The 27,894-nt window shown below is 33.8% G+C and overlaps 5 protein-coding genes across 7 annotated transcripts in view; 3 read left to right on the top strand and 2 right to left on the bottom strand.

Moving 5' to 3' along the window:
* Positions 1-4,678, top strand: part of LOC123695391 — a 32,095-nt gene extending 27,417 nt beyond the window's left edge. For all 3 annotated transcript variants that reach the window (XM_045641227.1, XM_045641226.1, XM_045641225.1), the window contains 3 exons: positions 508-1,002; positions 1,424-1,594; positions 1,808-4,678. In XM_045641227.1, the coding sequence (XP_045497183.1) occupies positions 517-1,002; positions 1,424-1,594; positions 1,808-2,890 (1,740 nt within the window). In that variant the 5' untranslated portion in view covers positions 508-516 and the 3' untranslated portion in view covers positions 2,891-4,678. The remainder of the gene's footprint in view (positions 1-507; positions 1,003-1,423; positions 1,595-1,807) is intronic.
* A 124-nt stretch (positions 4,679-4,802) lies between these two features.
* Positions 4,803-7,235, bottom strand: LOC123695392 (glucose-induced degradation protein 4 homolog). Its single transcript, XM_045641228.1, has 4 exons — positions 6,770-7,235; positions 6,445-6,612; positions 5,909-6,141; positions 4,803-5,481 (listed from the first exon to the last, which is right to left on the bottom strand). The coding sequence occupies exons 1-4, from the start codon at positions 6,914-6,916 to the stop codon at positions 5,418-5,420; spliced, it is 612 nt and encodes a 203-aa protein (XP_045497184.1). The 5' UTR covers positions 6,917-7,235; the 3' UTR covers positions 4,803-5,417.
* A 1,631-nt stretch (positions 7,236-8,866) lies between these two features.
* Positions 8,867-13,466, top strand: LOC123695292 (serine/threonine-protein kinase N). Its single transcript, XM_045641086.1, has 2 exons — positions 8,867-10,411; positions 11,306-13,466. Exons 1-2 carry the CDS (start codon positions 9,105-9,107, stop codon positions 13,122-13,124), a joined length of 3,126 nt encoding a protein of 1,041 aa, XP_045497042.1. The 5' UTR covers positions 8,867-9,104; the 3' UTR covers positions 13,125-13,466.
* On the bottom strand, positions 13,463-15,255 carry LOC123695293 (BTB/POZ domain-containing protein KCTD5). Its single transcript, XM_045641087.1, has 2 exons — positions 15,006-15,255; positions 13,463-14,930 (listed from the first exon to the last, which is right to left on the bottom strand). Exons 1-2 carry the CDS (start codon positions 15,204-15,206, stop codon positions 14,478-14,480), a joined length of 654 nt encoding a protein of 217 aa, XP_045497043.1. The 5' UTR covers positions 15,207-15,255; the 3' UTR covers positions 13,463-14,477.
* Positions 15,256-17,890: 2,635 nt separating this feature from the next.
* LOC123695606 (mucin-17) lies at positions 17,891-26,354 on the top strand. Its single transcript, XM_045641507.1, has 12 exons — positions 17,891-18,319; positions 18,472-18,805; positions 19,001-19,144; positions 19,550-19,738; positions 20,329-20,471; positions 21,045-21,192; positions 21,803-21,917; positions 22,072-22,578; positions 22,727-22,818; positions 23,495-23,682; positions 25,600-25,722; positions 25,960-26,354. Exons 1-12 carry the CDS (start codon positions 18,071-18,073, stop codon positions 26,110-26,112), a joined length of 2,385 nt encoding a protein of 794 aa, XP_045497463.1. The 5' UTR covers positions 17,891-18,070; the 3' UTR covers positions 26,113-26,354.
* The last annotated feature ends 1,540 nt before the right edge of the window (positions 26,355-27,894 follow it).

The following is a 27,894-nucleotide window of genomic DNA, read 5'->3' on the forward strand; positions in this document are numbered from 1 at the left end:
TGTATCCATTAGGTTGCTTTCACTTTCACCCGCTATTAAGGGCTTCAAGGTCAGTTTTTCGACTCTCAGATCTCCATAATACCTACTCACGTATTTCGTCAAGTCACTCAGACAAATATAAATAATCCGATGTACCTAAATCTTTTAGTTCGATATGGCCGGAAATCGAAAGTCACTGCTCTGATAGAATCAGATGCACCAACAATAGCAGGTAGATTGTGGGCTCCCGATGAATAGATGATAGGTACAGTTTGTTTGAAGCTATTGATGTAATGGATAAGGCCAAACCTTGATCTACTTCGGAACGCATTTTGTTCTGGATCGTTCGTTAACGACTTCTCTATCTTGAGTCCTTAGTCCGTGTCTGATTGAGCAATATACCTGTGGATCAATGTACAGTATATATTATGTGGTTATAAATGGGCATCTTTACCAAGAAATCATAATTATTTTCGATGTGATAAGAATTTTTGGACATTTATCTAATTATTTTATTATATTTTTCAGGTGTTTGCGATGTGGTACACGTGGATTACGTTACTGCTGGTGTGCGCACTGGTGCAGGCGAATGTACCGGGGGAAGCCGGGCCGGCGACGGAAGTGACTGGTCAAGTTGTGGATGTAACTGGCCGGGTTGCTGATGAGGCCGGCCCGCTTGAAAATGTAGCTCGTTCGAATGAGGATACAACCGGCAAACTTGCCAATGCCGATGCAGTAAAGACCGAGGAAACTACAAATGTACCTGATCTGGCTGCCAAAGCCGGTCCAGTTGGACTAGACATCAACCCGGTCACAGAAGTACCTATACCCGTGGCCACTACTCGTGCTCAGCCACGCACCCTTGACCGACAAGCCGCAGAACTCGCCTGGCGCACTTGGCTTCAAAGCCCTGAAAGTGGCAATCCTAATGGACCTCCAAGAAGAATCACTACTAAATCACTATTTATCACGCCTTTAGTTTGCTCGAAAGGCCAAAGGCTCGATAGGAATGGATGTGTACAGGTAAGATCAATGTATTAAAATAATGCTTGTTATTTAGAATAGATTACCTAACGGCTTATTTATATTAAATCTTATGACACAACATTATAGCTGCGCTATATTGGGCTATGTTATACTAAAAGTTAAGTTTAACTTTTAAATTCAATAGCGTGGAAAAACATCATCCAATAGCTATTCAGGACTTTTAGTATATTCACGATCATGAATAAGCCCCATTTACATAGAAATATATATATATTAGGCCATAATGCCTGTACCCTCATAGGAGGCCCGTGTCCCAGCAGTGGGAACGTATATGGGCTGATGATGATGATGATGATGATATATATATTAATAATTATTTTTGAAAATAATACGTTACTATGCTTTTAAATGCGTAATAAGCATTATATTATTTCTCAAATATTACATAATATTACAGACAGTGACAGTCAACAAGGACGAACATGAACGCATTTTACTGGAACAGTTAAATGCTTTGTTTATGAACTCCACACCTTCTAATAACGGTGACGTACTCTATGACTACGGCGAAGAGGAACCCGGCCCTCTTCAACTCTCTATACCAATTGGACTGGATCCATCTACGCAGGTGCTTTTTTATTTCATATTTTCATATAATTAGGTACATAAAGTTATTTAAAGGTTTTCATCCATGATTGATTATTTAGGCCCTAAATTAGACAAAAAATAGACATTTTACTTACACACAATTACTTCCACTTCAAATTAAGTAAGTATATAAAGATTTATGGCCAATGTGTTTGTTGCAAATTTCTTTAAAATATGAATATTTTCTTTTCAGAACCGCGATACCAATCCACTCAATATCGATAAAAAAGAAGAAAACATGCTAAACGATGCTAGTAGCATCGAAGCTGAGTTAGAACTTCTAAAACTACAACAAGCACAAGGCCGCCTTAATGACACTGGAGCTGATAATACAAATATTTTATCACACAATGTCTTAAACAACTTACTTTATTCCGACAAACCAAAACGAGATAGTCCAATGGTCAATTCGAATGAAACCAGTAGCCAAGAACTACCCGACGATGGACAAAAGGAATTAGTTTATGGTCATGTTAATGTAGATCCGGTTCTTTATGACACTGATAGCCAAAATGAAGATTCTAATATTTCAAATCAACCAATCAAAAAAGATTCTTCCGACACTGTAAATGGCACTGCTGTTGACGCTCATAATGAAACGAAAATATCGGATGAACAAATGAGCATGCCTTCGCTTTCATCTAAAGATGAAGATGAAACTAAACTTAACCCAGAAAACGACTACTCGGATATTGGGGAGGCAATTAAGTTGATCAGTAGATATGCCGAAGTGTCAACTGATGATAATTTTTCAAAAAATGACAACAAATTTAGAAATTCGGACGACTCTATACTAGGTACTCGCACGAAACTACAATACCGCCGTAATAAGCTAAAAGATTCTGTAATTTTGAAAGATGTTCCGTCTAATTCGCCTGCATCAGACTCACTACTTGTACAAACAAGTCTTCATGGTAGACCTGGCGTTCTTTATAGGTATCCAAACGAAAATGTATCACCACCGGCAAATTATCCTTTTAAACGTTTGCAAGACTATTGGCCAGGAAGAAACCAGGTTGGAGGTGTTTACAATAACATACATCAAAATCCAAAACGGCACCATCATTCATATCCTCATTATTTCCGGCCTCGTGGCTATCCCGTTGACTATCCTGATGTACATTCTCGTATTGTGTACCCAGGCTTTCAACATTATCCGCATAAAATATTACAACACAGTGCTAGTCCCGTCAGATCTCAATATAACGACCAGGATATATACAGTCTTCTGGGTCTAAGACATTGGTTTAGCAGCGAAGGCGCTTCAAAGAGATAGTTTGTTTTCTTGTACATTAGACAATTCGATGTTACCCGACGACATATATGGGAAGCTATGGAAGTAGATAATGTTTACTTGCATATTGATACTATTAAAATAATCGATTTTAGCATTAAACCGTATTATTTTTGCCATAGCTTTCGATATATTATCCTATTTATTTTAAAGCCAAATATTAAAGTCATAATTATATTTAAGTTATGTTAGCTATTTTAAGTTCTTGTAAATACTTTGAGCACGTAAACGTTTTAATTTGCTACTGATTTGTTTAGTATTATCGTTGTTTTGTATTATGTAAATTGTTGTATTAATAATCACTAATTTATTATTATTTGGTGTATATTTTTGTTGTTGTGAATTATATAATTGTAGATATGCAAAAGGATACTTTTACGGTCAGTCGGTAACTATATTATTTCATGTGCAATCAATTCGTAAGCTTGATTTTCTTTCCAAAGTATATAATACGACAGACCGAAAACGATAAAGATTGGAATTGGCACAGGCTTGCCTATTTTTTAAGATAAATTTTTAAATTATGTTACTCGTACTTACTTATACTGTAGATATATTTGAGGACTTGTATTTTATAGTTCTTTGTAGTCTGCGCAGTAAATAATATTCTCTCATCAGTATAAAATCAGACCCACCAGACAAATATTTAAGGCATGACCATGACAATACCTTTGATTTAAAATCCTTTAAAATTCGCAGAATACAAAAAATATTAATTAAACTATTATATTTTATAACCAGAGAATATATTTTCCAACTTTTAGACATTTTGCTTAATTCCCAATAGCTTGCAGGTTTTTCTGGAATATGGTCAAATTCAATTACTAATTTTTTATTCATAGAGAGCTGTAAGATTACAAAATTTGAACCACTTACGTCATAAAATATGCGTATTGCGTATGCTTTATCAAAATTATTCAATTATAATATATTGAAAGCCGAACTACCCACATAACGAACCCACCAAAGTTTAGTATAAGTGTATAGATTATTTAAAGTTCTACAAAAAAAATTTAGTTCTATATTTTTCATAAATGTGTATTTTTCTACTAAATTTATGTACAATCAAAAATATAGCAACTACACTATTCTCGTATAAATTATTATTGGAGTTTTTATAAATATTATGTATGAGATACCTTGCCACATTGTTGTTACAATCATTTTTTTATCACATCCATTATGTTTCTAATAAATTATACCTGAATTAAACTGTCAAAAAATAAGTTAACATATTGTTGCAACCAACTCTAAAAGAACCTAGCAGTTTATATAAAGGGATTGGATTTCCCTTACTCAATTAAATAATAATTGCTCCTCAACATTAATTGCATTTTTATTTGGTTTTGGAGAAAATTTTATTTTAATTTATTAAAATGTCAAATTAAATATTCAGTAATATATTTGAGCAAAACCAGTGTTAGCTTACATTAATAGATGCAATGCAACTATTTACTTTACATTAAGTTTATAACTTACTCTCATTTGTTCAGTTTGCAAGTGAAAATTTCGCGAAAAACTTTCTCCGTGACTTTCTCTCATTACAAAATATTCGTAATACTCTTATATTTATCTAAACTGTACTGTACAAATGCTAGGCCTAAGGTTTTATAGTTAAAATAACTGTTTGAATAACATACTTAAGATTATTAATTTACGTTTCTCTTGTCTGTAACGCGCTTAACTCCCGCAAATTTAGACAATTATCATTGCCAGTATTTTATTGTAAATATGAATGTGTTATATTAAAATGATCAAAAGATAAATTAAGTAATGCATTTTATTTCTACACATATCCCCTTTTAAAAAACGATATAACATCTGTATTTATACAGCATCTGTTTAGTAGAAAATCTAGAAAATAATCAATTGAGTAAAATAAAATAACATTTTCTATTATTTATGAGCTTTTATTGAAAAAAAATATTCAATCCTTTCATTATAACACAGATAATTGTTGATAATCTACACATATCAATACAAATATATACTTGTTCACATTATAGAGGATTCCTGTCTTTGCACACACTTGTATACAACTTGGGCAGTGACATACCCCTTCTATAGAAAAAAAAAAAATGTAACAAATCATTATTCCTTACTTATATGCAAACAATTTGTACACAATATCACAATAATTAGTATGATTTGTTACAATCTTAGATATATTACCGTAAAACTAACTTACAATAAGTAGTTTAAAGAATAGAAAAGAAACTTTGATTTTGATTAGCTAACAATCAAGATACATTGTATAATATGTATCAAAGAATTTACATCTAAAATCTCAACATTGATAAGAATAAAAACATAATTTGCAGTATGTAGTTAGTATGTGCAATGACAGGTTTTAACATTGTTCAAAATTGTTGATCATCAATAGCGACTACATTTAATGGGTGACTTGATTTTACATTTTATGTTTCTAAGCATGTTTCCAGTTACACTTTAAAAGAACCTTAAGTACTTTTAAAATATTCATCCAAACATTAATGTCCACACAATATTTTCATCTAAATTCATAAATTTGGATACTGTGTTCTGGAACATGGCTTAAAGTTAGCGATTGGAACCTGAAAGAAAGAAAATAAATATCACAACTATTTGAATTCAATTAGACATATTTAAAACAAAAAAAAATCTAACATTATGATTCAAAACTGGTTTAAAATCATTGATAATATAATATGTTTGGAATTTAATTTTTAATAAAATATAAAATTATATTTAGAGGAGTGAATGCAAAATGACTCAATTATTTCAAGCAAATTATTTATTTAAAATGGTAGTTAGGGAAAAATATGTATGTAAAAAGGTGGACAATAATTTACACCCACCTCTATAACACTTCTATTAATAGCTAACATTATCTCTAAATGCTATTATTCAAATTGGTTTTTCATCTTAATTATTATTTTAAAAAGCTATTGCTAGTTTATTAACATGCATTGACCTAAATTAAGTATATTGAACCATAGATAATAAAATATGATTTCTTACCACTCTGAGCTCCTGTGATAATAGTAGCCTTCTATAGTTTCCGCTGATTTGTGAAAACATATATAATAAAAACCAGCAAATGAAGCACCATTAATATCTTTGATTGTATGATCTGGCACAAGAAAATGTTCCTTCCACCTCATAAATACATAGTCAGCCTTTGCTAATGATTCATAATCAAAAGAATCAGAATTAAAAGTCTTCAAATACGGTACAAATAGTTCAAACTTACTCTGGAAATAAAAATAATTATCATTAATTTTTAGTGTTTAATAAATTAAACAAAATCAACATAGTTTGTTAAACACTAGCTGTTCCCCGCGGTTTCACCCTAATTGCTCCGCTCCTGTTGGTCTTAGCGTGATGATATATAGCCTATAGCCTTCCTCGATATATGGGCTATCTAACACCGAAAGAATTTATCAAATCGGACCAGTAGTTCCCGAGATTAGCGCATTCAAACAAATAATCAAACAAACTCTTCAACTTTATAATACATATTAGTATAGATTAAAGCATATTAATAAATGACATACCCAATGTTTTCTATCAACATCCTCGTCTGCATCCCACTTTCTTGTTAGAAAAGGATATTTAGCTGATATTATTTCACCGTCAAAAAATGTTGTCAGTGTTGGGAATTCCTCTGTTAATCCCTTAATTTTTAAATAACCACAAAGGTAAGAATTCTCCTCGTCAACATGCTGGAAGTAAATAAGACGATATAGTGACTGAAAACGATATCTATTTACGTACAAATAATAACAATTATTAATTAAAACCATAAGGCCATATTGACCAAGAGAAATTAGTAAAACTTTCCTTTTGAATCACTTTTGCGTATTTTGTTGTCATACTAACCTGAAGAACAACTTCAACTTCGTACGAATTCCCTTTTGATTTTTGATGCCCTTGAAATTTAGAACCGTTGTAAAGTAAGGATTTAGTCACGCCAGGTTGTTTTGAGTTCGCTGGAGGTGGTGGTGTTATGTCAACTTTAACAGGCATTATTTTCCATTAATACTTTGACCTAGCTTTCCCTGACGAAGGTATGTTATTGACAAGCACGCAGTACGCACGCAGTGAGTCAGATAAATTCTGGCACTTCGCAGAGGATTTGACAGTTGATATCCTTTCCAGTATATTCTACGTATAAATGGGATTTCAGAAAACCCTTTAATTCAAAGGCATAGCAAACGATTCTACTTAAATATTTAAGGATTCTTTATCACATGTAACTGCACAAAACATGTACGGCAAATGCAGAAATGGAGAAAGTGAAAGCGTATCGCTACCATTTTTGGTTTATTTCAGAAACAACAATAAAAATAAATCTGTCAATGTCAATATCTATGCTTATTTAAAAATATTTTAATATAACTTTATATGTGTTTAAAGACTAAAAGTTATGGAACTTGGAATATAAATTACAATGCAACAGGTGCTGAGCTATACATATTATATATACATATTATATAATTCTTGATATAATTATTACAAAGTTCACGAAAAAAAAACAATGATAAAGCCACATTTAATTTTAATGCGGATTCAATTATGAACAAAATATTAGGGGTTTCTTTAGTTAACTGCCGCACGTATTATAGGTTTTTTGTGGGAGGGGAGGGGGGAGGAGGAGGGGGGACCCTCCCCCCAAAAGGGGAAAGTTAGGAAACCAATAGTTTTGGAGAAAAATCAATTTTCCTATTCTAACCTCAAAATGTATGGAATTGGTGTAAAATCATGTTAACTAAGCATTAGACGATAATAACAAAAAATTTACGATACATAAATAAAATACAAACAAGTTGTGTAAACCTACGTAGTTTTTTTATTTGAGTCGGAATCGCCCTAAAGTCGCTTCTGGCGGCAGTTCAAGAGTTAAACTAACACGCTCGTCGCTTCGCTCCTCGCTACCTATTTGGATATTAATAATAAAAGTTTAATAGTTTTTTAACCTACGTAGATTTGTTTTTTGTTTGAGTGGGAATCGCCCTAAAGTCGCTTCTGGCACTCGCCGGCCGCTGCCGCGGCACGCTCGCTTCGCTCGCTCGGCTCGTGCGGCAGTTCAAGGGTTAACCTAACACGCTCGTCGCTTCGCTCCTCGCTACCTATTTGGATATTAAAATTAAAAGTTTAATAGGTAGTTTTTTAACCTACTTACGTAGATTTTTTTTTGTTTGAGTGGGAATCGCCCTAAAGTCGCTTTTGGCACTCGCCGGCCGCTTCATTAAGTCACAGTACAGTGAAATGGAACGTCTTGGTCCGCTTTTTTTGCACAACAAAACGGATAAATGCGCTTTTTTCGCACAAAAAATTATTAACTTTAAAAATTAATAAATAAAAAACTACAAGTTTCCTAACGATAATATTTTGGAATTACAATCTTACATTACCTAGCTAACTAACAATATAAATATTTCCAACAAATTCGTGCGGCAGTTAACTAAAGCCAACCCAAATATTATGTTTTCGGGTGGTTTTCAAGATGGAATTGGTTTGCAATTAGGAATTTATAAGCTTTCGAACTATTATTAATTAAAACTTATGTACAAGCATGGACCTTAAAAAGTCTTTTTTTATATTTTTTTATCCATGTCCATGTGTACAAGAGTCACGAACAGATACAATTAGTAATTTCGTTTTATTTTATTACTAAATTGAATAATAAAAACAAGTGAAGAACTACGAAGAATGAACTAAGCTGGAACTAAGTTTTACAATGTGATTTATAAAAAAAATCCATTTACAAGAATGATATCACAGAACACTAAAATGTGAAAAAATATTCAAATTTTCGTCACAAACTTATATTATTTAAACGAAATCTATAAAATTATATTATTTTTCGTTAAAATTTCATCATTACCCATTCATTAGGTACCTGACATTTTATATTCTACTCAGGTTCATCTACATATCTACTATCTATGGAAATAAAAGTTATGGTAGATTTCTTCGTCTCGTTGGTTTCGTTGACCGACCAACTTGTTTATAAATTGTATTGTAATTTAATTTAATTTAAAGCATTTTGTTTTAATGTACTTATTTCATAATGGTTACTTCTAATACTTCACAAGACCTAAGTGTTATGCATCGTCATATCGTCCATTCTGAATTGTGATCAATAAGCAATAATAGTGATATTTTCTCACATAATTATGGTTAACTGACGTTAGACAGTGCATCCTCAATTATGGCAGACCCAGGTTATTACCACAGTGATTATATTCGTCACCCTGTCCTTTACGAACTGGGTGTCAAATATGGAATTAAGACGGAATGTATTCCAGAAATAGCGTTGCCGTCTAAGTTGGAAGAACTCAAGGATGTTATACGTAGGGAGATACGTAAAGAATTGAAAATAAAGGAAGGCGCGGAGAAATTACGTGAAGCTACCACCGATCGAAAATCGCTTTCCTATGTTGCGAATCTTGTAAAACAAGCTAATATCAAGTTAAATGAACTTAAATCTGATTTGCAAGAATTAGAATCCCAGTTAATTTTATCACGCGGTCAGTCTACTCCGACGTCGCCCGAGGATTTGTCTTATGATGAGGAAATTATTTTGGCCTCTGAAGCGGCGCAACAACAACGCCAGCTTGGAGAGGGTACCACTGATCGTAAGCTGGCATCACTTGAAAAACAGTTGAATATTGAACTAAAGGTAAAGCAAGGAGCCGAAAATATGATACAAAGTATTAGCAGCAGTAATCAATCGCGTGACAAGAAGTTGTTAGCAGAAGCCCACCAAATGCTAGCAGATTCTAAAGACAAAATAGAATATTTAAAATTGCGAATATCAAAACTTTCTAAACAACAGAAAGGTGACAATGCAGGGTCAAATGGTGATGGTCGAAACATGGATATGAGTGGTGTTGACCCACTACTTGATGAACGCATTGCTGAATTGAGAAATCGATTACGTATAGAGGCTGCTGTAGTAGAAGGATCCAAGAATGCCATAAGACTCTTGCAAAGTGATAAAAAAGTCACAGACAAGAAAGCTCTACAAGAAGCTCAAACAAATTTGTTGGAGTCAACACAAAAATTAGATTTGTTACGTAGATCGTTGGATATGCGTCGTCAAGAATTGCCAGCTGAAAGTGCGGCATTCATAGAATTAGGCCATGAATTAAGAAGCACAGGATCTAGTCCTGGCTATGTCAGTTTATCCGGTGCAACGAATGCCCGCCCACCTTTCATATCTCCAGCTCCACTTATCAGTCCATGTGTTCAAGTAACTGGCACATTGGAGGTGAGATTAATGGGATGTCAAGATCTATTAGAAGATGTACCTGGTCGTACTCGCCGAGATCCATTAGCCAGCCCATCAGATTTGAAGTCCTTTGTAAAAGGGGTCACTATAAGAAACTCAATGAAGTACACATACAGCATAAAAGAAGACACAAGTAATGAAATTATGGCTGTGATGAAGCTTGACAATCATACTGTTGCTCAGACAAGTTGGAGGCCCTGCTCTCAACAAGCCTGGGATCAAAGGTATTTTTTTTTAATCATTGCAATCTACATCAAAAAAACATATAATGAATTAAACTATCTATGTATTATTAATAAACTCTATCCTTTACATGCTTTAAAGTAATTAAAGCAACATTCATATATTATTATATTCATTGTATTATAAGCCTTTAGTAGTTATGTATTACACATACTAGAAGTCTTGGGAATATTATCTGTTTCCTTGAAATTTAATCTTAATAATTTCTTACACATTATGATTACTCAGTCTATCTTATCAATAGGCTGTGTTCACATATTTGTTATATGAGTCAATTTTGCACAGACAGCTTTAGATTAATTGGTTTTTTTTTTGTTTGTTATATGTATAATGATGTACACAAATTGTATATAATTCTTATTACATTAACATTCTAGTAGAGCAAGGATTAAATATGAAAGATTTGTTTCTATCAAGAATTCCCCATTGTCCAGACATTTTTGTATAATTTTAAACTATAACTAGTAACACAAGCAAAGACAAAAATTATGAAGTTTTAGTCTGTCTTTTTGTTGTCTGCTTTAACTCAAAAAATACTGGAGGGGTTTTAATATATATTTTTTTTATTTTATTGTGTAGTTATATAATCTATTTTGAGGATTTTAATTTAATATTAAAGTTGAATTTCAATATTCCTCCCAAAGGGGGTTCTGTACCCAAAGGGTAACACGGTACCTTATTACCTACTGAAACTTCGTTGTCTGTCTCCAGGCTGTATCTCATGAACCATGATAGCTAGAAAGCTGAAATTTTCACAAATGATATATTTCCATTGCATTCCATTTTTTACATGTACATGTATAATGTTTTTTGAAAGCTTTATTTATAAAAAATATTAGACACTAAAATAAGCAAGTATATTTTCTTCTTCTCAGATTCACTATAAAGTTGGATAAATCCAGAGAGCTGGAAATTGGAATTCACTGGAAAGATTGGCGTGGATTATGTGCTGTGAAATTCCTGAGATTAGAAGAATTCATTGATGATATCCGACATGGAATGGCTTTGGAATTAGAACCTCAAGGATTATTATTTGCAGAAATTAAGTTTTTAAATCCAATTATATCAAGGAAACCAAAATTGCAACGTCAGAGAAAAATTTTCAAGCAACAAGGCAAAAATATTCCACGGCCGTCATATGGAGACATGCATATTCCTGCTGTTGTATTAGGAAGATTATTAAAACGTTCGTCACCGTCAGTTCAAAATATTCAGAATGCACTCAGTCAATCTCAGCAACATCATTTTGAATCACCGCATGACATGAAAGATATTGAAAATACAAATGCCACATTTACTGGTATGGCCGGGATTCGCCCATTGGGTTTGCCTCCCACTCCAACTACACCACAAGTGCCTGTTCTGCCTCCACCTAAGCCTTCTCTGCCATTACAACCTCCACCAAATGTATCTACATTAAGGATGGAGAAAGAGCTCCAAGAAGCTTTTGCATTTTTAGAAGACTCATATACTAGGGATAACTATATATCAAAGGAACAACAGCCATCAGCTTGTAATACTCCATTAGTTGAATATCCACCATCGCCTTCACCAAAATTGGTTTTGGAATATCCAAGCAGTGAAGATCAAATTGTTGAAATTGCAAGTAATATGCGTCTATCATCATCAAGGTCTTCTTCAGTTATTGAAACAATGAGTAAAGAGCCAGATTCTAGAAGGCAATCTGGTGAAATGTCAATGAACAGCTTCAGATTGTTAAGTGTCTTGGGCAGAGGACACTTTGGAAAAGTTATATTAGCTCAATATAAACCAACCAATGAATACTTTGCTATAAAAGCTTTAAAGAAGGGTGATATTATAGCCAGAGATGAAGTAGACTCACTACTATCTGAGAAACGAATTTTCGAAGTAGCCAATGCAATTCGACATCCGTTTTTAGTTAACTTATTTGCATGTTTTCAAACAGAACAGCATGTATGTTTTGTCATGGAGTATGCTGCTGGTGGTGATCTTATGATGCATATACATGCTGATGTTTTTACAGAGCCCAGGGCTGTATTTTATGCAGCTTGTGTAGTATTAGGCCTACAGTATTTACATGAAAATAATATTATTTATAGAGATTTAAAGTTGGATAACCTGCTTCTGGATACTGAAGGTTATGTAAAAATTGCTGATTTTGGATTGTGTAAAGAGGGTATGGGGTGGGGTGACCGCACTGGTACATTTTGCGGGACACCTGAATTTCTTGCTCCTGAAGTATTAACAGAGACCTCATATACAAGAGCAGTTGATTGGTGGGGTCTTGGTGTTCTTATTTTTGAAATGTTAGTTGGTGAGTCACCATTCCCAGGTGAAGATGAGGGAGAGGTATTTGATTCTATTGTAAATGATGAGGTCCGATACCCTAGAACACTGTCTTTAGAATCAATTGCATTAATGCGCCGATTGCTTAGAAAAAATCCAGAAAGGCGTTTAGGTTCCTCAGAACGAGATGCAGAGGATGTTAAAAAACAGGCATTCTTTAGAAATGTTGACTGGGAACAATTGCTCCTAAGAAAAGTTAAACCACCATTTGTGCCAACTATCAACAACTTAGAAGATGTTAGTAACTTTGATAGTGAGTTCACTTCTGAAGCAGCTGTACTCACTCCTCCCAAAGAGCCAAGACCTCTTAGTACAGCTGATCACAAACTTTTCTGTGACTTCACATACATGGCAGACTGGTGCTAGGCAGCTATAAATCACTTTTATTTTAAATTTAGGATAATTCTTAATGATAAAAACAATAAAACCCCATTGCCTTAACTAATGCGAGTGAAAAAACTGTATTTTGATATAATCTATCTAATCTATTCTAAAGGGTATCTTAGAAGATACTCATGTTGACTTGTATTTAATGCAGTTAAATGCAATATTTTATTATAAATTGTGTAATTTAAATAAGTTTTAAATAGTGATAACCTTTATTTTTTTAAAACATCATGTTATAGATTTACATATTATGTAGTTATATTTAATTAACCTGAAATTATTCTTAAGAGAATGTGTGTCAAATAAATCATTACATCTTCAGTCAATTCTATTCTTTAATCTGTGAAATAAAGTTATCAACAACAAAACAAGTTATTATTTTTATATGATTATCCAGATTGATAATACATAATATACAAGATAGAAATATTATTTTATGTTAAGCACTTATTATCTAGAGAACAATATGATAATATAAGCAGCATTTTATATAGGAAAGTGTAACTATTACATACTTATGTGTATAATATAATAATCAGCATTTATGTTGTATGGAGGCACTTCATTTAATGCACTTAAACCAATCAAACCACACATCTTAATTAAAGTTTCCAAACAGGCAAAATTTGTGTTTCCAGTTAGATTCCTTTCTTCTTTTCTATTTAATAAGTACATTAATCACCTTATGTTATGTATTTTAAAGTAAAGGCAGTGTCTTTTATTACAATTATTATTGGTATTATGATTAATGACAAATCTTACAAAAATATGGTCATATAGAACATAATATGCAAGCAGTATAAAAGTTGTACTTCTTATATTGAACATGGCTCTAACTTATCTCATTGAGCAACATTACAATATTAAGAATCATTCCCATAGCAAATTTTAATTAATACATTTTCAAAAGATCTATAATAGGAATGGATCTAAATGTAAAATACAGTAGATTAAACAAATTTTATTTACATGCTTTGATGGAGAACTGATTTATTGGAGTTTATAAATCTAAAAAATGATACTCGTCGCAAATATAACACACAACCTAACTTATTAATGCAATGTAATATATGAAAGTAAATATTTTTACATTTTATGTAATTGAGTATTTGGCCAATATATTTCAAGTTCAGAAGACAATATCATTCATCACATTAATAGAACTAACTTATTGTGAATTTGTTAAAAAATTATTAACTGGACTTATAAAATTATGTACTAATGTAAGAATTGAAAACACTTTCACATAATTATTTTCATGCAACATTATGTACAACACTTCACACACTGAATAAGTCTTGAACATCACCTGTAGTATTGCTTAAGGAAATTTCAAATTCTCGAACCTTTTTGCTGCAGTACCATTGCACGGTCTGTTGGCTCTATATCATTACTATTTGGATTGTTACCACATTCCCTACTCACCACACACAGAAATTCTGCATGATCCTCATTTCCATAATTATATTGCGAACCGATATTAATTAACTGTTCAAATTTCCATCCATCAGACATGGATGAAACCATTTGTGTCAACTCTTCTTCATGAAATTGTAAAACTCTATATACATGATTTTTAGAGTCTTTCGATGGACCAGTTTCTCTTTGAGAAATTCTTTCTTTAACTAATTTAATAAGCTCTGTTATATTATAAAACTCGGCTTCTTCTAAAACACCTTCCTCAGCTATGTCATTGTTGATGACCAACTTTCCATGTCGTAAATAGTTGAGTACTGGAGAAAAGTAAGTTGGATCTCTGTCTATTAAATAGGCACCAGTTTCATCCTGTAACAATATATAATAATGTTTTAAAAAAGTTTACACCTTACTTACTTTAGAGAAACTTAGTTGCAAACTAACCCTATCTGAAATTAAGTCACTGTCTTCTTGTACTAATCGATACAAAAATGAGTTTGTGTCTCTAGACAATGTAGTTTTTGTTGTTAAAAAATATGTACCGCCAACGTTTAATTTAACCCACTGTTTACTGCTTCGTCTTTCATTGTTATATCTTTGTATATTTTCATTACTAAAACCACCGCCACCTACGTGACCCGCCATGGTTATAATTCCATAAATACTAGAGTACAATTACTCAGTTCACACTTCACTCTTCAATGTTCAAATTTCAATCTTCATACCGTGTTCTTAAACGTCGTATTCACGGTCCATCTTGACGTACGTCCCGCCAAGGTCATACACGATGCACGACGCAAAACGACCGTGAATAGTCTTGACGTACGTCAATAATTATTATTATTACGTTGCTGGATGTGCACGACGAATTTTTCGTCCAGCGAGCATCCCCACCACCGCGAACGTCGTGCAAGCGCATCGTGCATCGTGCATGCTTGATCGTGAATAGGCTTGCTGTACAGCAGATCAGTGTTGCCAACAGAAATTAATGTAAATACTTGGAAACGTGGCCTATTGATATGATTTTTTTGTGATAACTTAGTAGTTAGTTTAGTTTTGTGATAACGTAGTGAGTACATGAGCAAGCAAGAAACAGTTATTTTATATTTTTATGTACACAGGAAATACCCAATTATCATTACTTTTGGATCAACCTAGTACACATGGACAGTTTATATTCAGAAGTTATTATTTTAAAAGAACTCCAAGGCGAATTGTTGAATAACAAAGATTTTATGCAAAAGTCCACTGCAGAAAAATGGCAATTTATTTAAAAAAAATGTCCTAACGAATTTGTTTGTTTAAAAAAAATGATTAGCTATATTATACTCTCTGTTCCCGCCACTTCAGCATTTACTGAAAGAGTCTTTTCGGTCATGAATGTGAAGTGGCGGGAAGAGAGAAACCGAGCTTCATTAAAAATTAATTAAAAATGAGCTCTTGAAATAAATTTAGATTTGGAATGTTTGGATTCATATAATTCATTTAAAAATAATGAAAAATTCTTAGGTACTGCAAAAAGTACAAAAAAACACATTTTTAAAAATATTTATTTACTCTTTATACATCCAGCACAGTGGATTTCTGGTGGTTTCAGAGGTCTCTTCTGGTGGGTAGCTTGATACTTCGGTGGCAACACTGGCAGCCTTGAGCTGACGTACAGCGGGGATGGACCGTGAATATGCGTCGTGCATCGTGTATGACCTTGGCGGGACGTACGTCAAGATGGACCGTGAATAAAGCGTCTTATCACCACAGCCACAACCACAGAGCTGTGGTAGTAGTATAGCTCTGAGTGTGCCCACTGTCCATATTATACTATAATAAGTTCATGAAAAAACAATTCTTGTGCATAATATTATATTTATGCAACCGGGCGTTTTTTAGGGATGAAAGCGCTTAGCTAATATTAATTGTAAAAAATGTTTCATTTTCAAATTTACTGGAGCTTATTTATTGCACTGTATATCCTCCGAAAAACAATTTTATTTCATTCCTTATTTAAGAATTTATTTTGTTGTTTTTTTTTTACTCAAAATTAAAAGTATATTTTTAATTAAAAACCTTCTTCATATTAATATTATCTAGGATATTATAAAGAAAAAAAAACTGACATTATTTGTGTCAAAAAAAGTTTCATAGACAATAGAAGTCTATATCGCTACTGCCTTAGAGTATATATTACAATAGTATAGAGCGAGTGTATTGCACAAATTGCATAGTGCGCATCGTAGGCAGATGAGCTATAGATACTATATAGATGTGTGTGTGACAAATAGGGATGGGTAGATATCAATTGCGTGTTGAACTATCGATAAGTTATGTAAATAAATATGTATCATAAGTAAATTTTATGTTCAATAAGTTATTAAAGGAAAAATATATGAATAAAGTATAAATATGTAATTTTAAATTTGTTTACCAACTGAATAAAGTTTGTTTATTCCATTTGAATATTAAATATTATATAAGAAATTTTCTTGTATTAATTATAAGTACTTTAAAAAATATGTTTGATTGGAATATCAGAAAAACGTGAGTACTTGTTAAATAATAAAGTTAATAAAATAAAAGTTCGGGTTTAGTGCTATTTATTTAATAATAAATCAAACAATAATAATAATGTTTTAAAAATGGTAAAAAATATTAAGGAATAATTAATAATTTAAAATGATAATATAATAAATAATATTAATAATTTTTTTATTCAATTTTATCCATTCTACTATCAAAATCTTCAAAATCAATTTAGCGGTTCAGAAAATATATCGTAACATTACATATTTTACATTTACACTATAATACATTCGCATTCATAATTTAGAAAGTGTATCATACAAAACACACCACAAATTTATTTATAATACATTTTTAAAAGAGTTTTAATTTTAAAGTTAAATAAATAATTTGTTAAAATATAGTTCTTCTAGTAAACTTTATATCGAGTACAGCGTTGGTCAGGTCACATCACTACGATCACGTGGCGGCAGTAAGGCGCGCGAGCGAGCCTGCGCGTGTCCGCCTCCCACCTACTCTTCACCCCCGCGATGCTAGATTTATTTTCATCAAATTATGTAAAACAATCGACTTACTGATGAAATTTGATAGTGGATTTCAATTTTGTTTATTTTCTAGTATCGTTTTTGCAAGATAGAACTGCACATTTCACCACGTTTATTCGTAAATATGAAAAAAATCTAGAGCAATGCACTTCGTGAGCACTCAACCACGACTGCGAGCGCTCGCGGCGGGAGCGTCGTGTTGTTCCCACCTGTGCCTACTGTTCCCACTTGGTTGTTCGCACTCTATAGATAGTATATATACTCTAAGGCTACTGCGTTTGGAAAGTTCGAATATTTTATTGTCAAATAATTGTTGAAATTGTGTAAAGTCTAAATGTTAATTTATTAAATATTGAATAAATTTAGCTAAGGTTTTGTGATAAGTACTTTGCATAATATCTATAAAATGCGTTAGTAAACTGGCATTTAAGTGTATACTGTCCAAAAATGAGTAATAATCTAGAAAATGATCGTTCAATCACAACTGGTAAAATGTATCCAATCGACTTAGCTCCACCAAAAATTACGATAGTAAAGAGCATTTCTAATGCGGATGTTAAAATGGCTCATCTCATACCAGGCCAATCAAAGACATCTGGTTCAAATCAAATTATTACACATACAAACGCTGGATCCGTGGGTCTTATGCGTACAGCTACTGCAGCTCAAATTATATCCTCAGGCGTAGCTTCACAGGTATTTATTACATATTGCACATTGTATAACACATTGATCTATTCAATCATACTAAATAGAAAAAGCTTTGCATAAAAACTATCATTGCATTTTCTTAAGTAATTATTCATTTTTTTATATCTATAACTGGATTTTGTTTTGCTTTATTGCAGGGAACTCAGATTGTATCACAAGGTAGTCAGTTAATAGGACAAAACGCGCAAATTTTGACACAATCCCAACTTATATCAAGCAGTCAATTACTAAGTCCTGGTACTCAAATAATAAGTCAAGGAACACAACTATCTGCACAAGTTTCCAATACCAATAATCATGGTAGTAATACTCAAGCGAGTGTCACATCAACAGTCAGTGGAAGCCAAGTATTAAATGTGGGGGGCCAACTTGTCAGTGGTGCAGGAAATTTAGTTGTCAGTTCATCAGTGAGGACTCTTCCGCCCAGTGTGAGAGTTTTACCACCTATTCCACATCATAACACAAGACCAGGTATTTAAATAAAGTTTTCTGTAAAAGAAAAGTTGTGATAAAGAAAACCAACAACAATTTTAACATGATATCATATATTATATATATATTATAGTAAAAATAGTTTTATAAAATAATTAACTTACTCTCTCAGTTTCCCAGTATTTTAGTAAAAAAAAGTTTCAAAAAATCGGTAATAGTTTCAATGTTTTTCAGTTCTCACAAGTGTAAACGTAAGCAGTGCTAGTGGAGTGTTGGTCAGCAAAGGAGTAACCAGTCATGTACCAAGAGGTCTAGCAGCTGGTGCCTCATTGGCTGTTCGCCCTGTGGCTGCATCAACACAGGCTAATGTCAGTCAAGGTAATGAAAACTGAAAAAGGTTACATATGGTCACATCTCTAATATATAAAAATCAATGCCACTTTTCGTTGTAATTCCATAACTCGAGAACGGCTGAACCGATTTCGATAATTCTTTTTTTATTATATTCCTTGAAGTACGAGGATGGTTCTTATGTAGAGAAAACGTTAATATGTACCACGGGCGAAGCCGGGGCGGACCGCTAGTATTATAATAGTTTCATATTATCTAGGTGGCTGACAATATTTTCAACCATCTTGATCCAATTGCTACATTTAAGTATGCAGGGAAATAACAATTAAAAGATCAGAAAAGGTCTTTTCATATTATTGGATTTTTTGTTTTAATATAATTTGATGATTTGACATTTTTAAATTCTTATTTATATTTATTTATATTTCAAAGGTAATAGTGCCTGGTCAGGAAGCAATCGTGGTCGCGGTGCCTTAGTGTACGGTTCGAGAGGCATGGGCCGCGGGGCTCCGCCGCGGCAACCGTCACCGGCGCCTTCGCCTTCCCACACTACAGCCACACAAATCTCACAGCCACCTCACTCGGCTATCGTCACTTTACCAAACTCTACTGTTCTCACTTGTAAGTACATATATAATTTTATTATTCAACTATTGTATCATAAATGAAAATTATTATTACATCACTTTTTGTTTAAAAGTAACATTATATCAAATTAAATCAAATGTGGAAATAAGTGACGTAATTTCTGTATTTCATTCACTAAAGATTTTGACATAGACACAAGATAAATTCTTATTACTATTTAATTATTTATCTATGCTATTAAATATTTGCTTCCATCTTGAAAACTACTGATATTAATTATCTTTACACTTATGAATTAAATAAAGCTACTAGACCTTGCCGCATGCAAGACCTTGAAATTATTGACTGTTGATAAAGAAACACACTGAAGATAATTTTTCATGTTGAATGTTCACTGCTGCTGGGATTTTATTTATTTTATATTTTGTGAATTGTAAACTATATAAATGAAAAATTGATTTCAGAAATTCATAAACCAAAATTAAAATTATTAAAAATGTTGTTTCATGATTAGTGGAATATTATTTGCTGTTGTTTAAAATAAAAAAAATAAAACATGTGGAAAAAATGTGTGAATTTACAGTTCAGTTAATATGTTAATACATTTGAATATTTCTAATTAGCCAGTGGAGTAATATCAAGTACAGTGCGTGGCGGTGTGGTTGGTGTGGCAAGTGGCCCGTCAGCCAGACCCAAAACACCAACACCGCCCCCTGCAACAGCCAGACCGTTACCGCTTCTACAGAGAAACTATCAGCCTGCTAAGGTAACTATAAATATAAGTGCCAAAGAATAATAATATCTATTTAAACAAATCAATAATTCAGAATAGCTTCGTACGGTACATATTAATTTAAAATCTTATTCTTATATTTCGCCACATTTGAAGGCATAGAAGGTTGTGTAATATTTTATTCTCAGATAATATTACATAATATGCAAATTTCCATCATTGCACAGATCCCTGAAGTCTGTTTAGCAGCATACAAATACCCCACGAGCGAACTTGACGTTTTCTATGACGCTAATTATTGATTATTTGATTTTTATTTTATTTAGAGTGCAGTAAGTTAATATAACACAAAAATAATACTATTCAAATTTAGGGAAATTTAAATTTATTTACATTAAAAGTCAGTCAATAAATAAATAAATAATTTATATCAGACACAGAGATCTACCTATATAAAATACATTTTATGTTAGTCAAATTAATAAATTTAAAATTTATTTTAGTACCTATAGTAGTAAAATAGCAATATAAGTCGAAAATTATTATAAACAATATAAGCCAAACATGAGTTTAGATAGTGTGTTTATAAGAATGTTACTCGTGAAGCAGGTGGTAGGCGTGGCGGGCGTGGGCGTCCGCGGCGTGGGCAACAGCGCGCCGCCGCAGCTGTACTACGAGGTGCCGCGCGCGGCGCACCCGCACGCGCACCCGCCGAGACCGCTCACGCCGTTCGCGCATGCGCACACCACGCAAGGTACGCATCACTACATAATATAAAACACAGTCGCTTTCTCTGTCCCTAATGCCCTATTTCCCTTTGTATGCTTAAATCTTTAAAACTACTCAACAGATTTTGATGCGGTTTTTTTTAAAGATAGAGTGATTCAAGAGGAAGGTTTTAGTATATAAAATTTATTAGGTTTTAGACAAAGCGGGCGAAGCCGCGGGCGGTAAGCTAGTAGTGTATAATATACTCTAGCGGTCCGCCCCGGCTTCGCCCGTGGTATATATTTACGTTTTCTCTACGTAAGAACCATCCTCGAACTTCAAGGAATATAATAAAAAAAGAATTATCGGAATCGGTTCAGCGCTTACCAACACATTTTGTGATTCATTTTTATATTATAGCACTTAGAAGTAGACACTAGCTGTTAGTAGTAGTGCGTGTGTACATGTAATTCTACAAAATTGCCTACATTACTGCTAAGTTTGTATGTATGAAAGAGTAACAAACACACATCCATATTTCGTTCTTACAAATTTTAGATTTTAGATTTACAAATTAAAATTGGATTATTTGTAGAAATGTTTAAAATACTGGATTATTCTATTAGTTTTCATTGTTGTGATTGGTTTGTTATTAGCCAATGCAGTGAATACCGTCCAGACGTCGCCCGAAGTGCGACAAACTACAGCAACTATCTCCAGCACACCAGTTCTGCCCAGGCCCTCAATACTTAGAAAACGGGAAGTTGATGGGTGAGTTTATACAATAGAGATTTTTAAACAATTTTTGATCAACTTTTTTTTATCCCTTTTGGTTTGCTTGCTTTGAAATATAAAGAACTTGCATGCCTTGTTTTTTTTTATTTTTCAAGAGCTTAATTAATTTTTTTATATCCTCTTATACCAGATCACCCTCAAAGAACCAATCAAGCAGTATTTCAACAATAGCAACGGTGGGCAACATAGGCAACGTGAGTCTCAGTTCCGGCAACATAGCTAGCCTGAGCAACAGCAGTTCGAACACGTTGAGCGGCATAGCGACACTGAGCAGTATTAGCAACATCGGCGGCGTCGTCCACGTGGGCAGCGTGAACAACATTAGCGGCGTGAACTTGAACACAGTGAGCATAACGAACGCGATCGGCCGCGCCAACGTGATCGGCGGCCTCGACACAAACATGGGCGTGGTGACCGTGAACAATGTGAACAGCGTGAACAACGTGAACAGTGTGAACAGTGCGCGGAACAGTGTGTACGTGGGGAGCACGGGGTGGGAGGACGTGACGTCGACCGGCGCGGGGCCGGGTAGCGGGTCTACCACCATGTCGGCGGCGTCGTCGCCCGCCCCGGACCTGGAGCCCGAGCCGCCAAGACACGCAGACGTGTCGCCCAGGAAGAAGCCAAGGAAACAGATGTGAGTGTGAATTTTAATGATACAATTTCTTAACACTTGTCATTTATCTAGTGAAGAAAGAAGTATTAAGAAAAAATAATCTTTACGTGGTTATACAAGTATAATATTATAAGAATAATAAAATGTAATATTCATTTTATTTTTATAGGCTAAGCAGTGAAGTGAGACAGTGCGAGTTTCCTCCTGAAGAAAAACCACCAACACCACCTCCAGCTCCTCCTGTTAACCCAGTTCCTAAACGTAAGTATATTTACTTCTTTGTAATAATAATTATTAATTTGATTTTTTGTGCCATACTGTTAACTTTTAAAACAAAACAAAATCACATTTTTTTTATTGTATTACATTACTTTTATTTTCTTCAAATAGATATATAAGTTGTTATCTACAATTTTTTGATATCATCAACATTATCCCTTGCCTTATTTACCCTAAGTGGGTTTGACACATCATTCACTATCGGCTATCCCACCTCACTCCTTTCATTTATAATATGCTCATTGCTTATCATATATTCCACAATGTATTCATATTATAACCTGCCCTACATCTACATAAATATCCAAAATTATCTTGCTAAACATTCCGAATCTTAAAATGGCACTGAAACAATTGTTCTTCTTTTATGTATGTATTAAGAATGTTACAAAAAATGAGTCTTAGTTGCTCGAAAAAACGAATGAAAAAAATAGTTTATTAAAAAAAAACGACGTGTGGCACTCGAGGACTGCCGCGGTAAAACTCTATAATCGCGGTAAAAGCATGCTATGCCTTCAAGCCACACCTCCGCCCGTCGGAGTGGGGAGCGTGAGGTTTTTTCGTTACGGAATTTCTCGATGCGGTCCCCGCGCTCAAGGCCCGCGATAGAAGCTATGCAATAGCTTAAAACTTAATATGACGTATACACACTGCGCAGGCCCGTCGCTCAGCTCGACGTACGTGTGCGGGTGGCGCAGCACGGCGCTGCACTTCACGCGGCCGGCGGACGTGCGGCGGCGCGAGGCGCGCGCAAGGGACATCGTCGCCATAGCGACGCAGAAACACGTGCTCGTCTCCGCGGAGGGCTGGAAGGTGCACCACCTCACTGCGCAGATGGACGACCTGGTGTGTGCTTTGAGCTTATTATTTATAATTTATTTCATTAACCCGTAAACAAACATAACATAAGCTTGAAATACATTGACGTAATGTTTTAAAATCGATTTGAAAAACTTATCAGAACAGCCCACGTCTGTTAAGCTAGAAAGGTCAAGTCAGCAGAATCACTCGTATTATATCTCAAAATTTAGTGCTAATTTAGTGCTGATAACAGATATTTGGTGCTGTGATAGGAGGACTAAAAATGAGAACACTGCTAACTTTTCATTAAGCTAGCAGTGTACCATTTGTGACCGCGCTATGATACGGTTGGAGCGAGGGGCACATCTGCTAATAATTTAGTGCTCAATTAGTGCTGCCTGTACAAGCAAAAAGATTTTTCAAAAAAAAATTTTTTTTAGTTTTTTTTAGTATACATAACTGCGGACATAACGATACGAGCAATCATAGAGCTGAAAGATCACTTTTGAATCGGTAGTGGTGAAATTGATTAGAGTTACTAATTAGTGTTCAATTAATGCTACCAGTAAACCCAGAAAAATTACAAAAAAAAATCATTTTTCAACTGCTCGCTAAAAAAATCGAAAAGCACACAGATTTTTCAAAAAAAAATTATAAAAAATCTGTTCGCTTGTACAGGCAGCTAGTGCTGCCTGTAGCATCTGCTAATAATTTAGTGCTCAATTAGTATTGAGCACTAAATTATTAGCAGATGTGCCCCTCGCTCCAACCGTATCATAGCGCGGTCACGAATGGTACACTGCTAGCTTAATGAAAAGTTAGCAGTGTTCTCATTTTTAGTCCTCCTATCACAGCACAAAATATCTGTTATCAGCACTAAATTAGTACTAAATGAGCACTAAATTTTGAGATATAATACGAGAAATTCTGCTGACTTGACCTTTCTAGAATGATTTTTTTTTTTGTAATTTTTCTGGGTTTACCGGTAGCGTTAATTGAGCACTAATTAGTAACTCTAATCAATTTCACCACTACCGATTCTAAAGTGATCTTTTAGCTCTATGATTGCTCGTATCGTTATGTCCGCAGTTATGTATACTAAAAAAAACTGAAAAAAAATTTTTTTGAAAAATCTGTTTGCTTGTACAGGCAGCACTAATTGAGCACTAAATTATTAGCAGATGTGCCCCTCGCTCCAACTGTATCATAGCGCGGTCACAAATGGTACACTGCTAGCTTAGTGAAAAGTTAGCAGTGTTCTCATTTTTAGTCCTCCTATCACAGCACCAAATATCTGTTATCAGCACTAAATTAGCACTAAATGAGCACTAAATTTTGAGATATATTACGAGTGATTCTGCTGACTTGACCTTTCTAGCTTAACAGACGTGAACAGCCCCCCTAGCCAAGTGGCTTTCTGTTAGCGTAGCGTTCAATAGAATAGACTACGAATGTATGAGATTGACGTAAGCTGTAGATACGTTTATCTACAGCTTACGTCAACCTCATACATTCGTAGTCTATTCTATTGAACGCTACGCTTACAGAAAGCCACTTGGAATTATAGTAGAATGATAAAAAAACAGCCCAGCCCCTCTAGCCAAGTGGCTTTCTGTAAGCGTAGCGTTCAATAGAATAGACTACGAATGTATGAGATTGACGTAAGCTGTAGATAAACGTATCTATAAAAACGTATAGTAAACGTATAGTAGAATGATAAAAAAACAGCCCAGCCCCCCTAGCCAAGTGGCTTTCTGTTAGCGTAGCGTTCAATAGAATAGACTACGAATGTATGAGATTGACGTAAGCTGTAGATGTTGCCCCCTTTTTTTCGCTATTTTTAAATCTTAAAGTTTTAAAACATCGAAACCTTTACAATAATATTATTTAGTAATTGCATGTTAATGCCATAGTACAATAATCTAATAAAAAAATATTATAACACTTTATAATCCATCACAGGTGTCTCTAGAAGCCGATGTAGGGGACCAGTTGGAGAATGTTCTTCGTGCTCTGGAGACAGCGTCGGGCCGGGCTCACAACGCTCTAAAACCGCTCTCACATTCCCTGCTTGAACTTATTAAGGTAAATTATTAACTTTTTCTCAATCATATAATATGTAAATGGTTAGACTGGTTAATAATAAGGTGGCGTCGAAATTCGAGACTATAATCAAATAAATTTCAAGACCATGAAACTATACTATAATAAATTTACTTGGAGGATTTATAAAAATATATATACCTTAATTTTGCATTGCATTAGAATTAAAACATTATTACGAATAAAACCATAAACTTGAACGAACTCATATTTTTACAGGGGAACATACAAAGAAGTAAAATAGTATGTGAAGGAATCCAGGAAGCAAGAGAAGATATTCTCCGTGTTTTCAAGCACAGGAATTTCGTATCCGACATTCTGACGCGGCAAGCTGACAAGAGATGTTTTAGAAAACACCGCTCACAATCATAGCATACAACCCCCGCCAGTAAAAATAAGTGCAGCAAGAGAGTTAAAAAAATGTGTTTGCAATAAATAAACTATTACTTAAAGAGTTTTAGAATGATCTGATATATCGGACTTGTAAATAATGTAAAAATGTTACATGATATGAAATGACTAATTTGCTAAAGTTTATTCTATGATTTGAGTGCTTTGAGTTGTTTTGTGGTGTCCTAATTTTATTTTTAAGAATAAAATTGTCTTAATTATCAGTGTTTTGTTCTTACTTTTTAAAATTGTCCCATCGTGTCTGTTTCGATAAAATCTAAAATTTAGTAGAGCTGACGTTAACTTAAAAAAAAAATAATGAAAAAGGCATTTGTCATGCCGCCAGCATGACAAACCTGATTATATCAGGAAATTTGTCGTTTCCTTGAGCTTGGTATATTAGCAAAATTAATAAAATTGTAAAAAAAAACATAAAATAAGTGTGTATTATACCCGGCGCGGCCTAAGATGATCCCTATGACAGTTCGTCTTAGTGATTGCTCGTATGATGGATCGTGTCGATACTTTACTATTTTATAGGCAAAGGTGTGGTTTGTATTCAGCCACGTCGGTAAACATGTTTTTACAAATATTATAAAATGAATTTTTAACGTCTATTATGTAAACGAAACGGTAAGTAAAACGAAAGTTTTCCAAAACTCTCACTCATCATTTTCTCGTAATTTTAACCCGTTTAACACAGTGTATATTATTTTATCATGAAATAGGAATCCCCCATTTAATTTTTCTAAAAAACTTATATTATCATAGGTAAGTAAATTAACGCGAACGGTAATTAATTAATTAATTATGCTGCGATCTTCTGTTCCATTCAATAGTGAATGAACTATAGCTTAAGCATGGAAAAAATGTGAACTCGTTTCCATTATCGAAATTTGTTTATCGATACTTCCGCACTAGTCGATAAATGCCAACGATGTAAGTTTTGAAGGACGTAAACGTAAAGTCAGATTGATATAATTTCTCGTAAATGTTTATAATTGTTATAATTCCAACGGAATATCATTGTAATGGCATAAAGCTACGTAAAAATTAATAAATGCCATTTTTAGACGCCTCCAATACGTTTCTAATTTAATGGTGACGCCATTACAAGTTTGTCTCTTGAGAATAACTGTCAGTGTCATAGGGATCATCTTAGGCCGCGCCGGGTATAATGTGTAACTATGTGAAAATTAAACGGTTGATTAAATGACAGTTCTCATAGATGAGAAACTACTATTGAAATACATACTTAATATACATGCGTTTTCAAAGAAAAACCCGCATAGTTCCCATTCCTGTGGGATTTACGGGATCGTAAGAAATTTTTCAAATTTCATTGTAATCGTTTTAGTAGTATTCGCGTGAAAGAGTAACAAACATCCATCCTCACAAACTTTTGCTTTATTAGTAGGATGTAAGGAAAATATTTTCTTTAAGACTGTCCTTTTATTTACTTGTTAAAATGCTGCATGATTCCTTCATGCGGACTGTGCCTTTCTCCTCACTCCTTTAACTTTATCATCATTTCCATCTTTATTTTAAATTAGATACATTTCAAGTTTTAAAATTTATTTTATAATATACTAGCTTTCCGCCCGCGTTTTTAAAGAAAATCCCGCACAGTTCCTGTTCACGTAGGATTTCCGGGATAAAACCTGTCCTATGTGTGTATGTACAAAATTTCATTGTAATCGGTTCAGCAGTGAAAGAGTAACATCCATTCGCGCATAATTTCGCATTTATTATATTCGTAGGATT

This window comes from Colias croceus, chromosome 11 (assembly GCF_905220415.1).
Source record: "Colias croceus chromosome 11, ilColCroc2.1".
In the NCBI taxonomy this organism is placed as follows: Eukaryota; Metazoa; Arthropoda; class Insecta; order Lepidoptera; family Pieridae; genus Colias; species Colias croceus.

Coding starts and splice junctions, on each gene's coding strand:
- LOC123695392 (XM_045641228.1), bottom strand. CDS start 6,916: ATGCCTGTTAAAGTTGACATAACACCACCACCTCCAGCGAACTCAAAA. Junction 6,613..6,769: donor AAGTTGAAGTTGTTCTTCAG/GTTAGTATGACA, acceptor ATTTACTTCCAG/CATGTTGACGAGGAGAATTC. Junction 6,142..6,444: donor ATGTTGATAGAAAACATTGG/GTATGTCATTTA, acceptor TTTTATTTCCAG/AGTAAGTTTGAACTATTTGT.
- LOC123695292 (XM_045641086.1), top strand. CDS start 9,105: ATGGCAGACCCAGGTTATTACCACAGTGATTATATTCGTCACCCTGTC. Junction 10,412..11,305: donor CAACAAGCCTGGGATCAAAG/GTATTTTTTTTT, acceptor TCTTCTTCTCAG/ATTCACTATAAAGTTGGATA.
- LOC123695293 (XM_045641087.1), bottom strand. CDS start 15,206: ATGGCGGGTCACGTAGGTGGCGGTGGTTTTAGTAATGAAAATATACAA. Junction 14,931..15,005: donor GTGACTTAATTTCAGATAGG/GTTAGTTTGCAA, acceptor ATATTGTTACAG/GATGAAACTGGTGCCTATTT.
- LOC123695606 (XM_045641507.1), top strand. CDS start 18,071: ATGAGTAATAATCTAGAAAATGATCGTTCAATCACAACTGGTAAAATG. Junction 19,145..19,549: donor ACAGGCTAATGTCAGTCAAG/GTAATGAAAACT, acceptor TATATTTCAAAG/GTAATAGTGCCTGGTCAGGA. Junction 21,918..22,071: donor AGAAAACGGGAAGTTGATGG/GTGAGTTTATAC, acceptor CTCTTATACCAG/ATCACCCTCAAAGAACCAAT.